The sequence below is a fragment of the Pimephales promelas genome, chromosome 21, assembly GCF_988280905.1.
Source record: "Pimephales promelas chromosome 21, fPimPro1.hap1.1, whole genome shotgun sequence".
Taxonomy (NCBI): domain Eukaryota; kingdom Metazoa; phylum Chordata; class Actinopteri; order Cypriniformes; family Leuciscidae; genus Pimephales; species Pimephales promelas.
The window spans coordinates 9,891,180-9,903,657 of NC_142789.1; the positions used below are offsets into that span (position 1 = coordinate 9,891,180).

General features: G+C 42.0%; 1 protein-coding gene across 2 annotated transcripts in view; it reads left to right on the forward strand.

The window, feature by feature from the left end:
* The window catches only part of gdf11 (growth differentiation factor 11), a 234,868-nt gene that overhangs the window by 198,254 nt on the left and 24,136 nt on the right, over positions 1-12,478 (forward strand). For both annotated transcript variants that reach the window (XM_089125283.1, XM_089125284.1), the window contains exon 2: positions 3,040-3,413. In XM_089125283.1, the coding sequence (XP_088981409.1) occupies positions 3,040-3,413 (374 nt within the window). The remainder of the gene's footprint in view (positions 1-3,039; positions 3,414-12,478) is intronic.

Consider the following 12,478-nt stretch of genomic DNA (forward strand, 5'->3'; position numbering starts at 1 on the left):
GAGCCCACACTGATGCAAGCTCTACAGCACACTTCTTTTCAACAGTCAAAGCAGGGTTACGTTTTTGCACGTCGTGCACAATAACCCTAAAGGCACCAAGGTAACTAAAGGAACCAGGGTTGTGGTGCCACCAGCTTGGACTCGTAATCGCTGCTTGCAGCTATATTTATTATTCTTTTACCACCTTTTGGGCACTTGTGGGGCCCTTAACTTGCTCGAAAACTCTTGAAACTTTGCACCCGGGTCAGAACCCACGGCCATCAGGGCCCGACTGAAACTGGTTTGGCAGGGGGGTTCGACAGCGTCCCCTTGAACGGGGTCCGTAAACTTGGTCCATAAGTCAAAAACGCTTGCATTTTTGATATGAAACTCAGTACGCTTATAGATCTCATTGCGTTGAACAACTTTCTGTGCTGTAAGTTTTACGCCAGCCCAACAGGAAGTCGGCTAATCATGGTTTGTTTGGAAACGAATACCACTGGAATTCGATATACTCCTCTGAAAAAAAGTCCTGGAATTTGATAACTGCCCCTGGAATTCGATAACTCATTCGAAAGAATTCAATTAAAGTCCTCCGGACTAGAGGCAAAAGCAAAAGGTTGAGGGGCTGCAGGCTGGGGTTAGGGTGCGGCACTCCTTCATGAGTAGGAAACTGATTTGGTCTCTTCTGGCTGCTTCTTTTACTCAGCGCAATTTGAACTTGGGCATTGAGACAGCAGCCAGTAGCACTTCTTTTGAGTTAATTGTTGCGGTAAATCGAGTTTCGATTGCTCCCACAATAAATTCAGGCTGCCCAGTGGTCATTTGCGATATGCCATTTTTGTTGCTAAAGTTTTTTTCCATGAGAACTTCTAGCGTTAATTGAAGTTTTCCATTAATACAAGTGTCCTCTCACTGTAGGATGTCCAGTGCATCAGTGAGAGGCTTTCCTGTGATCAGAGCATAGGCGTTACAGAATGAGTCCACCGTGTTACTGTGGGGACAATCAAGCTTCTATCACTGACCTCTTACAGGCACCCTTTTGCAACTGTGGAGAGACTGGACTTTGTCTACAGCGGCAAACATTTGGCTGTAACATTACGATACACAGCCCTCAATTCTGGATTAGATGCTAGACATGTATAAACCTCATCGTTCGCAGTTAGATTAAGTGTGTGGGCAGCGCATCTATGGTGGGGAGGCAATACACATAGGCCTACCCTGTGCTGAGCTTCATCACCATCACCAGTGTAAAGTCCATCTTGCTATCACCCTCCACCACCATTAGAATAATAAGACACTAGGGCTATTCAATCAATAGGACTAATCAAATTAACTGATTTAAATAAGGTTATGAGATTGTTTTAAATATTTTTTGAATATACAAATAAGAAATTTTGGAAAGAATGATACTTTAAATGAAACCACCATTAAGTGGAGGCAGTTGTTTATGGATGGATCATTAAATCTTTTAAATCCAAAATGCTGAATCATTCAGTAATAAAAACACAGTTGAGTGTTGCTGTGTGATGCGCTATGATTCTGCTGAAATCTTTGTTGAACTCCAGACAAGCGGACAAGTGTTAATGTCTAACCCTGCTGTATATGAACCAAAGCAATGTTAGCTTACCTTGTCATTGCTGGTGTTGACGGGGAATTTGCCAACAAGCTTTCTAAAAGCCGGCGATTCTACTATTTACAGAGGCTGCATATCTTCCACAACATACTCAGCCACAAGTCTCTTCACTTTTCAAGCAGGAGTTCAAGCAGAATGGCAGACAGAAAGAACTTAATTTCTGTAGCTCTGTTTTGCCTGCGCTCTCATCTGTCACAATCTCTCTCTCGATGTAGAGAGTTACCTCACTGTCGCACATACATTGCACTTGACTATTATGTTCTTGTCCTTTTCTCTGATGAACTGAAAACAATGGAAGTATGTCAATCTCACAAATGTAGAATGTGTCTCTGTATGCAGCTCAACCATTGAATTGAATTTCTAGCAACAGCAAACAGACAGTATTTTACCCACAGAATTCATTTTCTCTGCTGCTGGAATATTTGTTTCGTTAAAAAAAAAATAAACCACTTAATTTCGGGTTAAAATGCACATTGTAATGCACGTTACTGAGATAGGACCTAATATTACTAAAATGTTATTAGTAATCCTTTTTATTACTGCTTTACAGCAAAATGCTTCACAGTAATGTATTACCGTAATATGATTACTTTTATAATGCATTACTCCCAACACTGTTAACAAATTACTGTTGGAATGGATGCGGTCCATATCTACTACAGTATATATTCATATTATCCATATCTATGGCACTTTTTAAATTAAAGTACTGTTAAGGCCCGTTCACACCAACAATAATAACTATAAAGATAACTATATTAGTGTCCACACCAGCAGACAATATCATTCTGTTTATTCTAAGTAGGTGCTTGTCTGACTCTTTAAATGTTTGAACTTGTTACAGCAGGATGGATTCTGATTGGCTGTCAATGTTTTATCGTTCATCAGCTGAATAAAATAGTTCTAAAAGTGATTCCAATGATATTGTTTCTCTGTGCCATTATCATTATAGCTGTGGTGTGAATATTCTTTAATGTTTAGAACAACTATATCTTCATCGTTATATTTATAGTTATTGACCTTGGTGTGAATGGGCCTTAGAGTTGAATGAGCAGTTGTTTAACAAATGAGACCTTCTTGTAAATTGTTACCATTATATTTAATCTTAAATTTCGAGTTGTTTTCCCTGATCCCTTTTTCCTCCATCTAAAAAGTGTGCTTTTGAATGACAACGATAAAGGCCAACTGTAAGGCAAACGTGTCCTCAGTAGATGGACAATTTCTGAAATGGACGAGATACTTTGTGCCAAGATCCTGTTAAATGTGCAGATTTCATTACATGCCTTTGATGGACATAACTTGGCCTAGCTGTTCAAATTTTATTCTATTCTATGTTTTATTCTATTTTCATTTTTTTTTTTTTTTTTTTTTTGGTATCATGCTGTTTGACAGTGATTAATGGTATTTTTATTTGTTTCCTTCAGCTGAACCTCTGGTGCAGGTGGATGGGAAACCCAGCTGTTGTTTCTTCAAGTTCAGTCCAAAACTGATGTTTACCAAGGTCCTGAAAGCCCAGCTGTGGGTTTATCTGCGGCCACTACAGCAAACTTCCACTGTTTACCTTCAGATCCTTCGCCTTAAACCTATCACTGAGCAAGGAAGCAGACACATCCGCATCCGGTCACTCAAGATTGAGCTAAATTCTCAGGCGGGTCATTGGCAGAGCATTGATTTCAAACATGTATTGCAGAACTGGTTCAAGCAGCCCCATACAAACTGGGGCATTGATATAAACGCCTTTGACGAGAATGGCAACGACCTGGCTGTGACGTCTCTGCGGCCTAGAGAAGAAGGACTGGTAAGGACCCTTAGACCTGCTAGACTATTAAAAATAGAGTTCCCTTTCAAGGGAACTCGAGCTATGTTAGAGACACGGTGGGAACGCCCTGTGTGATTGCGTCGTGAAGCACAAGTAAAATCAGTCCAATGGAAAGCCGAGACATCATAGGTGACGTCATAGACAAGGAAACTATAAAGCACCCCTGAAATTAGACCGCAACAGCTTCTGTGCCTTTAAGTCAAGTCAAGTCAAGTCAAGTCACATTTATTTATATAGCGCTTTTCACAATACAGATTGTATCAAAGCAGCTTCACAGTGATAACATGAAAGTAGCACAACACAGATCAACAACATTGCTAAACACTAAATAACCCCAACTGAGCAAGCTCAAAGCAAGCCAAAAGCAAGGCGACAGTGGCAAGGAACCAAACTCCATCAGATTGGATGGAGAAAAAACCTTGGGAGAACCCAGGCTCAGTCGGGGGCCAGTTCTCCTCTGGCTTACATTCATATTGTTTAAATATAAATATTAAATATAAATATTGTTTATGAATCAAACGGCGCCATAACATATCGCAGGCGTTGAGTCGTCTCTTCACAGGCGTTGAGTCGTCTCATCACAGGCGTTGGGGCATCCGAAATCCCTGTGAGAGGCTGGACACAAAACTGGATCTGACAAACGCCATTTTTCTCGGGACAAGCGTCCCGAGATAACAGCAGAAAGGCAGATGGGAAATAATTAGCATAGCTGATGTTCATAATGATTTCCGTTATAACTCACAAACTCTCCGTAACCTGAACTCTCCGCAACCCAACCCAACCATACGAGCCGACCCGTTTGTCTAAAAGGCTGTCGAGCCCCACTGGTGCGTTAAGCAGTTTCAGTGGCAAACGGTTCCGTATGGCATAACAGAGGACTAGAAGGTAAGCATTATGTGAATGCTTGACTAAAGAGAAGCGTCTTTAATCTAGTTTTAAACTGTGTCAGCGAGTCAGAGGCTCGGACCGTATCGGGAAGGCCATTCCAGAGTTTTGGAGCTAAATGCGAGAACGCCCTCCCTCCTTTACTGGACTTCGATATCCTAGGAATGACCAGAAGCCTTGAATTTAGTGATCTTAAGGAACGCGGTGGATTGTAGGGCGAAAGAAGGTCCGTTAAGTACATAGGTGCTAAACCATTTAGGGCTTTATAGGTCAGTAGTAGTATTTTGTAGTTGATGCGGAACTTAATAGGTAACCAGTGTAGAGATGATAAAATCGGTTTTATATGATCATATTTTCTTGAACTAGTAAGAACTCTAGCAGCTGCATTTTGTACTAACTGTAGCTTGTTTATTGAGGATGCAGGACAACTGGCTAATAAAGCATTACAGTAATCTAGTCTCGAGGTCATGAATGCGTGAACTAATTTTTCAGCATCAGAAACAGATAGCATGTTACGTAGCTTAGCAATGTTTCTAAGGTGGAAAAAGGCTGTTCTTGTAACATATGAAATATGATCTTCGAAAGACAAGTTGCGGTCTAGTATAACACCCAGGTCTTTTACTGTAGTGGATAAAGTAACAGGACATCCGTCTATATTAAAGTTGTATTGTGAGAGGTTTTGTGAGTAGTTTTTTGGACCAATAAGTAATACCTCCGTTTTATCTGAATTTAATAGCAGGAAATTACGCGTCATCCAGCATTTTATATCTTTGAGACACTCTGTCATTTTAGATGAGTTAGTGTTTTCATCTGGTCGTGATGAAATATATAATTGAGTGTCGTCAGCGTAACAGTGGAAATTAATTCCATGTTTTCTTATAATATTACCAAGTGGCAGCATATATATTGAGAATAGCAGAGGGCCTAAAACCGATCCTTGCGGTACTCCATAGTCTACTGACGTTATCTTTGATTTTTTCCCATTTAAACAGACAAAAAGAGAACGGTCCGATAAGTACGATCTAAACCAGCTTAATGCCTGTCCCTGGACACCGGTGAAGTTTTGTAGTCGATCCAAGAGTATTATATGATCTATAGTGTCGAACGCAGCGCTAAGATCAAGTAGGACTAGTATTGAGATACAGCCTTGGTCAGAAGCTAAAAGTAAATCATTTGTAATTTTAACTAGCGCAGTTTCTGTACTATGATGCGGTCTGAATCCTGACTGGAATTTTTCATAGATATCATTTTCTTGCAAAAAAGAGCACAATTGAGCGGACACTACTTTTTCAAGTATTTTGGACATAAATGGAAGATTTGAAATGGGTCTGTAATTTGCCAAGTTATTTGGATCTAATTGCGGTTTCTTAATGAGCGGTTTTATTACAGCCAGCTTGTATATTTTTGGGACATGACCTAAAGATAAAGACGAGTTAATAATATTGAGGAGAGGCTCTTCCACTACAGGTAATAGTTCTTTCAGTAGTTTAGTGGGTATTGGATCTAATAAACATGTTGTTGGTTTAGATGCAATGATAAGTTTATTTAGCTCCTCCTGTCCTATCGTTGTAAAGCGGTTTAGTTGTTCTAGAGGGTCCATAATTGAAGCTGAATCATAAGACACCATAGCGGATTGTACATTTATAATTTTGTTTCGGATGCTTTCTATTTTCGCATTGAAGTAATTCATAAAATCATTACTACTAAACTGTAACGGTATATTTTGCTCTGGTGATGTCTGTTTATTTGTTAGTCTAGCCACGGTGTTAAATAAAAACCTTGGATTATTTTGGTTATTTTCGATTAGTTTGCGGAGATGCTCAGCCCTGGCTGTTTTTAGTGTCTTTTTATAATGTGACATACTGTCTTTCCACGCGATTCTGAAGACCTCTAAATTAGTTTGTTTCCATTTACGCTCGAAGTTGCGAGTTTCTCTCTTGATAGCATGCGTAGCACTGTTGTACCATGGTGCTTTAATTTTCTCTCTAACCTTTTTTAATCTAATTGGCGCAACAATATCTAATGTACTAGTAAGAATGGTGCTTAAACTGCTAGTCATTTCCTCTAATTCATCTGTTTGTTTGGGTTCACTTTGCAGCTTAGATAGATCAGGTAAGCTATTTGAAAATCCATCTATAGTGGTTGGAAGGACTGTTCTGCCTGGTCTATAACGTGGCGCAACATGACATATTTCATCAGTACGTATTATGCAAGTCACCATGTAATGATCGGTGACATCATCGCTTTGCGGTATAATATCTATATCAGTTGGATCGGTTCCATATGATATAATTAAATCTAGTGTATGATTTAGACGATGAGTGGGACCACTGACGTTTTGTTTGACCCCAAAGGAGTTTAATAAGTCTGTAAACGCAGCCCCTAAAGCATCATTTGTATTATCTACGTGTATGTTAAAATCTCCAGCAATTATTGCTTTATCGACATTTACCAATAGATCCGAGAGAAAGTCTGCAAACTCTTTTAGGAATTCAGCATATGGCCCTGGAGGTCTATATACAGTAGCCAGGGCTAGAGATAATATGGATTTCCTTCTTACATCTAAGAGCGTAACATTTAGCACAAGTACTTCAAATGAATTAAACCTGTGACTTGTTTTCTGAGTAATATTAAAAATATCTTTATAGATTGTTGCAACACCGCCGCCACGACCGATCAGACGAGGCTCATGTTTATAACAGTATCCTGGCGGAGTAGATTCGTTTAGACCGAAATACTCATTTGGTTTAAGCCAGGTTTCAGTAAGGCACAGAACATCGAAGTTATTGTCTGTGACCATTTCATTTACAATAACCGCCTTAGGTGTGAGCGATCTAATGTTTAGGAGACCTAGCTTTAGCAAGCGCTCTCTGTATATCTGTCCTTGTCATATTTATTGTTGTCTGTCAAGCTCATTCATTCATATTATGGCAAGCAAGATTTTAGACCTTATGTTGTTCCCTGCCCTCATTACATCACGGGTGGGGACAAACATCAGCTTTGTGTTGCTTGTTTGGGAGTGGAGCATGCAGAGCCAGTCCCAGACGGGGCTGACTATGAGCATTGCGAAAGGCTGTCCGTGAGGACACTCCTCTCACGCCGGGCATTCTTTGAGGAGGACGGTTCGGTTTGCGTTCCCTGAGGTGCGGGTCCCGCTGCTGCCAAGGCATAGCGGCGGCTTTCATCTTGGGGTTCGCAGATGGATCTAGTAGCAGGGTTTGAGACGGCCCCACCCTTTCTCAGCTCTTACCTGCTGGATCTGGTGCCTCTGCGGTTTCTCCTCCCCAGGTTAAGGCACCAATGTTGCGGCTATCCAGTTCAGAACTGTATGTAGTGGATATAGGGGATTATGAGTTTTCGCCAGCTCATACCCATGCTGATGAGGAGCTTATGGAGGTTTTGACTTGTGCTGTTGCTAAATTAAATATTGACTGGCCAGCTGATGATGTTGATGTTGAGTCTAGAAAAAGTCTTTTAAATGGACGATTTTTGCTATCTAGACCACCACGTATAAAGGGAACTCCCATTTTTTCCCGATCTCCACACCGAGGTGTCGAATTCGTGGAATAAACCGGCATCTTTCAGAGATAACCCGCAAACGAGTAATTATAGTAACGTTAAGGGTATTGCACACTATGGTTACCTAACAATGCCTCGTACAGAAGAGACGCTCTCTCCCAAATCAGCGCCAAGCCCCGACGTTACCCACCAAGCCTTTGAAAAAAATATCTTTGTTGGTGGGTAAAGTGTATTCGGCAGCAGGTCAAGCCGCAATGATGATTTCGTCAGTGATGACGATAACGAAACGATTTCATTGACGCACCGTTTTTTTATGACGATAATGCGACGATGACTAGCTAAAAATAGGTAACTAAAACATGACGACACGTTTTCGAGTTTTCGTTGACGAGACAAGATGTAACGAAAATTATTATAAGTCTGACGTTAACAATGCATGTAATTTCTGCCTGTTTTACGTGAAATCTGTCTGTATTGAGCTAAAAAAAAAAGTATCGATGTTTGTGTGAGCATATCAGTGAACACCCCTGACCACTCGGTGAGTTTCAGGTCTTTGTAAACCAAAGTTTAATGCGTTTTATGAATGATTGTTCTAGGTGGGGGTGCTAACAAAAACTAAAATAAAATTCTCGGGACAGCAGCATTTGTCCAAATTTCAATCTTAACCATTCTATTTCATCAGAAACGATCTTAAAACAGGGCGTTAAATGTAAAATACCGAACTAACAAAGACCAAATACACTGTTTACAGGGATTGTCTTATTAATTTTTATGTTCAACACACTCCAAGTTTCATGTTTGTTTCATAATATATTCAAGTATCCATTCCTAACAACTTACATTCAATGCACCTCAGTATTAGATATTTAGGGCCCGAGCACTAACTGTTAGAGGCCCTATTGAAACTGTTGGGATTATTCTTTTTAGGGCCCGAGCACTAACAGTGCGAGGACCCTATTGAAACTGTTAGGGTTATTAGGGCCCGAGCACTAACAGTGCGAGGACATTATTGAAACTGTTGGGATTATTAGGGCCCGAGCACTAACAGTGCGAGGACCCTATTGAAACTGTTAGGGTTATTAGGGCCCGAGCACTAACAGTGCGAGGACCCTATTGAAACTGTTAGGGTTATTTTATTTTTTTTTATTTTATTTTTTTTCTTTTTTCTGCAAAGTAAGCGCCATTTTCGGGGCCGCAACATGCTCAAAAACTCACCAAATTTGGCACGCATGTCAGGACTGGTGAAAAATTTCGTATTTTGTGGGTTTCGCAGATGGGCGGGGCAAAATGGCACGCTAGCGCCACCTAGAAAATTGGAAAAAATTAGCCCCTCGTCCACGTTCAACCTACATGCACGAAATTTGGTGGGGACGTGTATCATATCAAGACGCACAAAAAAGCCTCAAGAACCCATACCATAAACTCGACAGGAGGTCCGCCATTTTGAATTTGGCGGCCATTTTTGGACGATTTACAGACTCCGTACTTTAACGAACTCCTCCTAGGGATTTAGTCGGATCGACTTAAAATTTCTGCTGTGCCTTCTAAAGGCATTGACGATGTAAAGTTGTGCTATCTGCGCGTTTTCGTCGATGGGCGTGTCCGTGGCGTCGAAGATTCGCCATGAAACAGGAAGTTGTACTAACTTGGCTGTAAATGCCCAGATCTGCACGAAATTTTACACATTTGACAAGAGTCACGCCCTGAACAAATCTACATGCCGACATTCACCCACAGTCATAGCGCCACCTGCTGGCAACAGGAAGTGACCTTTAACGAAGCAGCCCCCGCTGCTTGTTTGACCGACATGTACGAAATTTCTGTGGTACATCTACCATGACCAGACGCACAAAAAAGCCTCAAGAACCCATACCCTAAACTCGACAGGAAGTCCGCCATTTTGAATTCGGCGACCGATTTGGGACGATTTACACACTCCGTACTTTAACGAACTCCTCCTAGGGAATTAGTCAGATCAACTTCAAATTTCTGCTGTACCTTCTAAAGGCATTGACGATGTAAAGTTGTGCTATCTGCGCGTTTTCGTCGATGGGCGTGTCCGTGGCGTCGATGATTCGCCATGAAACAGGAAGTTGTAGTAACTTGGCTGTAAATGCCCAGATCTACACGAAATTTTACACATTTGACAAGAGTCCCGTCCTGAACAAATCTACATGCCGACATTCACCCACATTCATAGCGCCACCTAGTGGCAAGAGGAAGTGACATTTAACGAAGCAGCCCCCGTCGCATGTTTGACCGACATGTACGAAATTTCTGTGGTACATCTACCATGTCCAGACGCACAGAAAAGTCTCTTGGAGCGATGCCCTAAACTCAACAGGAAGTCGGCCATTTCTAATTTTACCGCCATTTTTGGATGATTTACTCATTACGTACTTTAACTAACTCCTCCTAGGGCTTTAGTCGGATCGCCTTCAAATTTCTGCTGTGCCTTCTAAAGGCATTGACGATGAAAAGTTGTGCTATCTGCGCGTTTTCGTCGATGGGCGTGTCCGTGGCGTCGATGATTCGCCATGAAACAGGAAGTTGTAGTAACTTGGCTGTAAATGCCCAGATCTGCACGAAATTTAACACATTTGACAAGAGTCCCGCCCTGATCAAATCTACATGCCGACATTCACCCACAGTCATAGCGCCACCTGCTGGCAACAGGAAGTGGCCTTTAACGAAGCAGTGTGGCAAATGCACAGCCGCACTGGCTGAGCTGCAGAAAATGAAACGCGGCCGCCTCACACCCCGACATGCTACAGGTGCGAGGGCCCGCCCATCGCTGCTTGCAGCTTTAATTTTTTATTTTTATTTTTTTCTGCAAAGTAAGCTCGATTTTCACGGCCACAACATGCTCAAAAACTCACCAAATTTGGCATGCATGTCAGGTCTGGTGAAAAATTTCGTATTTTGTGGGTTTCGCGGATGGGCGTGGCAAAATGGCTCGCTAGCGCCACCTAGAAAATTGGAAAAAATTAGCCCCTCGTCCACGTTCAACCTACATGCACAAAATTTGGTGGGGACGTGTATCATATCAAAACGCACAAAAAAGCCTCAAGAACCCATAGCCTAAACTCGACAGGAAGTCCGCCATTTTGAATTTGGCAGCCATTTTGGGACGATTAACACACTTTGTACTTTAACGAACTCCTCCTAGGGATTTAGTCGGATCGACTTCAAATTTCTGCTGTGCCTTCTAAAGGCATTGATGATGTAAAGTTGTGCTATCTGCGCATTTTCGTCGATGGGCTTGTCCGTGGCGTTGATGATTCGCCATGAAGGAGGAAGCTATAGTAACTTGACTGTAAATGCCCAGATCTGCACAAAATTTTACACATTTGACAAGAGTCCCGCCCTGAACAAATCTACATGCCGACATTCACCCACAGTCATAGCGCCACCTAGTGGCAACAGGAAGTGTCCTTTAACGAAGCAGCCCCCGCCGCATGTTTGAGCGACATATACGAAATTACTGTGGTACATCTAACATGTCCAGACACACAAAAAAGTATCTTGGAGCAATGCCCTAAACTCAACAGGAAGTCGGCCATTTCGAATTTTACCGCCGTTTTTCGATGATCTACTCATTACGTACTTTAACTAACTCCTCCTAGGGATTTAGTCATATCGATTTCAAAGTTCTGCTGTGCCTTTTAAAGGCATTGACGATGTAAAGTTGTGCTATCTGTGTGTTTTCGTCGATGGGCGTGTCCGTGGCATCAATGATTCGCCAGGAAACAGGAAGTTGTAGTAACTTGGCTGTAAATGCCCAGATCTGCACAAAATTTTACACATTTGACAAGAGTTCCGCCCTGAACAAATCTACATGCCGACATTCACCCACAGTCATAGCGCCACCTGCTGGCAACAGGAAGTGACTTTTAACGTAGCAGCCCCCACCGCATGTTTGACCGACATGTACGAAATTTCTGTGGTACATCTACCATGTCCAGACGCACAGAAAAGTCTCTTGGAGCGATGCCCTAAACTCAACAGGATATCGGCCATTTCTAATTTTACCGCCATTTTTGGATGATTTACTCATTACGTACTTAAACTAACTCCTCCTAGGGATTTAGTCGGATCGACTTCAAATTTCTGCTGTGCCTTCTAAAGGCATTGACGATGAAAAGTTGTGCAATCTGCGCGTTTTCCTCAATGGGCGTGTCCGTGGTGTCGATGATTCGCCATGAAACAGGAAATTGTAGTAACTTGGCTGTAAATGCCCAGATCTGCACCAAATTGTACACATTTGACAAGAGTCCCACCCTGAACAAATCTACATGCCGACATTCACCCACAGTCATAGCGCCACCTGCTGGCAACAGGAAGTGACCTTTAATGAAGCAGCGTAGCAAATTCACAGCCACAACAGCTGAGCTGCAAAATATGCAACGCGGCCACCTCACACCCCGACGCGCTACAGGTGCGAGGGCCCGCCCATCGCTGCTTGCAGCTTTAATTATTAATTATTTTTTTTATTTTTTAGGGCCCAAGCACTAACTGTGCGAGGCCCTATTGAAACAGTTGGGATTATTTTTAGGGCCCGAGCACTAACAGTGCGAGGACCCTATTGAAACTGTTAGGGTTACGAGCACTAACTGTGCGAGGCCTTATTGAAACTGTTG